This window comes from Oryza brachyantha, chromosome 3 (genome assembly GCF_000231095.2).
Source record: "Oryza brachyantha chromosome 3, ObraRS2, whole genome shotgun sequence".
NCBI lineage: Eukaryota > Viridiplantae > Streptophyta > Magnoliopsida > Poales > Poaceae > Oryza > Oryza brachyantha.
The window spans coordinates 6,576,063-6,579,970 of NC_023165.2; the positions used below are offsets into that span (position 1 = coordinate 6,576,063).

General features: G+C 53.1%; 2 protein-coding genes across 2 annotated transcripts; one reads left to right on the forward strand and one right to left on the reverse strand.

Annotated features, from left to right (window-relative positions):
• The first annotated feature begins 543 nt into the window (after positions 1–543).
• On the forward strand, positions 544–1,549 carry LOC102704128 (26.7 kDa heat shock protein, chloroplastic). The gene has a single exon (XM_015834673.1). It carries the CDS (start codon positions 632–634, stop codon positions 1,346–1,348), a length of 717 nt encoding a protein of 238 aa, XP_015690159.1. The 5' UTR covers positions 544–631; the 3' UTR covers positions 1,349–1,549.
• A 106-nt stretch (positions 1,550–1,655) lies between these two features.
• LOC102718636 (RNA-binding protein 24-like) lies at positions 1,656–3,668 on the reverse strand. Its single transcript, XM_015835177.1, has 6 exons — positions 3,386–3,668; positions 3,184–3,280; positions 2,961–3,084; positions 2,774–2,819; positions 2,351–2,612; positions 1,656–1,912 (listed from the first exon to the last, which is right to left on the reverse strand). The coding sequence occupies exons 1-6, from the start codon at positions 3,542–3,544 to the stop codon at positions 1,845–1,847; spliced, it is 756 nt and encodes a 251-aa protein (XP_015690663.1). The 5' UTR covers positions 3,545–3,668; the 3' UTR covers positions 1,656–1,844.
• Between the last annotated feature and the right edge of the window lie 240 nt (positions 3,669–3,908).

Consider the following 3,908-nt stretch of genomic DNA (forward strand, 5'->3'; position numbering starts at 1 on the left):
ATGGAGTTTGGCTTGTCACAGCTATAACTTAACTCATCAAATTGTGAGTTTGTGACACGTTAAAGTGTCTGACCCGAAAAACGTCGGCAACCCAACTTTGTGAAGCTCACATTTGGCCCAAAACGATGAAAAGTTCCGTCCGGCAAAGCCCAGGCCCAGGCATACCAGACCGGCCCAACTTTTTTTTAGTTTCGCCAGCACGGCCTAGCTAAGCTTGTCAATTCACCGGCCTTTCTCTGGCCCAGTCTAACATGGCATCAACGATCCAACCAAAATGCTCAGTCCGAAAGGCCCATGGGCCCCATCCAGCGTCCTCCTCGGACCTCTCGAAGCGGACGGGAACGTTCAGGAAAACGCTGGAGAAACCCGCGCCCGTCGTCGCGAAGCTCCCGCCTCTCCGGCCGTGTCGACAACCGTCCCCGCCCGCTGTCCTGAAGCTTCGCCGCCTTTCCCCACCCTTCTGCACCGCCCGTGCGCGAGCAGCGCCCCGCCGCTATAAAGATCGCCGGACACTCGCCTGCTCCCCGCAAGTGAAGCAAGCAAGCAAGCGACGATAAGCAGAGCACTCGCGAACTCCCACGATCTACGGTTCTCTCTCAACTTTTTAATTTCCTCTCTTATCTGTAGTGCAATGGCTGCTCCATTCGCTCTCGTCAGCCGCGTCTCGCCGGCGGCGCGCCTCCCCATCCGCGCCGCCTGGAGGAACGCGAGGCCGACGGTCGGGCTCCCGTCCTCGGGGAGGGTCCGCCAGCTCGCCGTGGCCTCCGCGGCGCAGGAGAACAGGGACAACACCGCCGTCGACGTCCACGTCAACCAGGACGGCGGTAACCAGCAGGGGAACGCCGTGCAGCGCCGGCCGCGCCGCTCGGCGTTCGACATCTCCCCGTTCGGCCTCGTCGACCCGTTCTCGCCGATGCGGACGATGAGGCAGATGCTGGACACGATGGACCGGATGTTCGACGACGTCGCGGTTGGGTTCCCCGCGGCGCCGCGGCGGTCTCCGGTGACGGGGGAGGTGCGCATGCCGTGGGACGTCATGGAGGACGACAAGGAGGTGAAGATGCGGTTCGACATGCCGGGGCTGTCGCGTGAGGAGGTGAAGGTGATGGTGGAGGACGACGCGCTCGTCATCCGCGGGGAGCACAAGAAGGAGGAGGGCGAGGGCGCGGAAGGCGCAGGCGACGGGTGGTGGAAGGAGCGCAGCGTGAGCTCATACGACATGCGGCTACCGCTCCCCGACGGGTGCGACAAGAGCAAGGTGCGCGCCGAGCTCAAGAACGGCGTGCTGCTCGTGACTGTGCCCAAAACGGAGGTCGAGCGCAAGGTCATCGACGTGCAGGTGCAATAGACAAATCACTACTAGTCTACTTGTACTACGTACTTGGAACAATCACCGTGTGAGCGAGAGGGTTCAATCTATGCGAGGTTTAAGTTGTACTAAATTGTAGTTTGGTGTGGTGTTTGCGCGCGCGCAGAACACATATGTAAATACTCATCGAGCAAGCGAATTAATGGAATAATGTGATAAGGTTTGGTCGCTTGATCAACGATCAGCTCATTCCTTGGTACATCCGAATTGCTGTTAGTATCGTCGTCTATCTTGAATGTTTACTTCAGAAATTTGTTTCGGCAGAAATCGCAGCGGTCCTCCAGGGAACGATTAACAGAAGCAGTTATCAAAGGCTGAAATTTAGCTGATATGGATTCAGAACGCGCCTTATTGGACAAAGTGCAGTTACATTGTCGTCTTAAAATGACGGGTAAATTCTGAATATCTCAGAAGTTAGTCACAGCGAATTGCTCGGATGAGTGTACCGTGAGGGTGCTAGGATTCTGGTAAGATGTCAAGAGACAGGAGTCCTATCGGGCGATCCTTCTGAAGCACCTGAGACGCTTCCAGTTGCCGTCCTTCCTGAAACATCGAGCAAACAAATTCAGTCTATATGGTGTGTTTGCTAGAGGCCGACTCCGGGGGTGCATGTGCATATTACTTATATTATTATATTATAATTTAAGAGGCCGACTTCGGTGCATATTACTTATAGTATAATTTAATCTAGATCGCTGATTTAATTTTCTTTGATGGTTATGATTAAATTATACTACCAATAATTTTAGATATAGTAGAATTCTGAGAGAACAATATTGTCTTTTTACCGTGATAGGAAGTGAGCCTTGTTGGGCTTTTCTTGATCCGTGCACAATGTGATAAAAAATAATAAATATAAATCTAATATTAATCAACGTACAAAAATATTATTTTAAATCAATAAACGAGATTAGTTCTACTGACACTGACAGTATTATACCGAAGCGTTGTTGGCTTGCACTGTAGTAAAAGTTACCGTACCTATTTCATCACCGCTGGGTTTCTCTGCAACGGCCGCGGCGTAGGACCGAGGCTTGTGCTGTGTTTTCTGCACGTAGTCGCGCTGCGACGTCTGCGAATTTTGCACGGCTGGTGCATGAGAGCTCCGTGTCTGATCACCGGCCGCCTGGAGATGCTGGACTTGGTGAACTCCGGCCGGCCTAGCAGCCGTGTTGTACGGGAGCGGTTGCGCTTGTTGTTGCTGTGTTCCAGATACGCCGTACCCGTATCCGCCGTAGTAGCCCTGCGATGCAGGTGATGGTTATTTTCTCGATATGCTTTACTCAAACGAAACAATAATTCGATGCCACGGTCAAATACTATATGTGTCCACGACAAAACGGCGTGCAGACCGTTGACAATCATTTGCTTGTGGTAAAAAAAGAACAAGGAAATATTACCAACCATATGCGTTTGGTACATTATGTCCGGAGAATATCCTCCATCATACCTGCAGAAGTAGTGTATCAGGCAAATGGATTCACTTCCATTTAAAATGCGGCAATCTACGGAACAATGCATTAACCGAACAAGGATTACGAAATACGAATATCTGTAGCCTGTTCTTTCAGATCTGGAGTTCTGGAAATACCCGTAGTAGTAGTAAGGGTTGGCGTAGAGAGGTTGGGGGAAGTAGTAGGTCGCCATTGCACCAGGAGGACAGCCCTGGTACGACGGAGACCACGCGATCATTGCGGGACTCAGCCTGGGTATCCCTGAGCAGCCAGCAGAATCGGGTATCAGCGAAAAATCCGTTTATGCGAAGGGAAATCCGCCTGACAAAAAGGAGAAAAAAACAAACAAACAAACGGTACCAAACGCCGCCAGTTTGCAGTTGGCCCTTCTCCCGTCGATCACCGGCGTCGGGTCCTGCAGCGCCCGCGCCGCGGCCTCTGGGTCCCTGAACGTCACCTGCGCTCACGCGCCAAAAAAAAGATGCGCACCCGGGTGAGTTTAAACGGCGTCCGGAGATCTGTGGCCTGCAGGAGGGGCGAGGCGACGCGAGGCGAGGCGTACAAATCCGTAGCCCTTGGAGCGCCCGGTGTGCTTGTCGACGATGACGACGGCCTCGACGATCTCGCCGAACCGCTCGAAGTGGCTCCGTACCGTGTCGCGTCGCGTCTCCCACGCGAGGCCCCCCACGAACAGCTTCGTGAACGTCGTATCGCCGTCCATCGATCGATGGGCGGGAGCTGCTGCTGCGTGCGCGGGTCGGCTAGCTAGCCACGACGACGTCCTTGCGTGTGTTTTATGCGGCGGCGCGTTACGACGCGAGACGAGAATAGAGATGGAGGACACGATGATAGACAAGGGCCACGAACGTGATGGTTTGTCACGGATCGATGCGGATGCGTCGTGTATGAGTTGGGCTGGGGCTGAGGCATGTATACAAGTTGGGAAAGATCTCGTCCTCGAACAGGACTTCGACCTCGAACACAAAGTTTTGGGTAGTCAATACAGCCCATTTGGCAAAGGAGAAAGTTCCTTTGACTCCCTCAGCTATAATTCTAGTCTAATCTTCATACATCAAACATAAAAC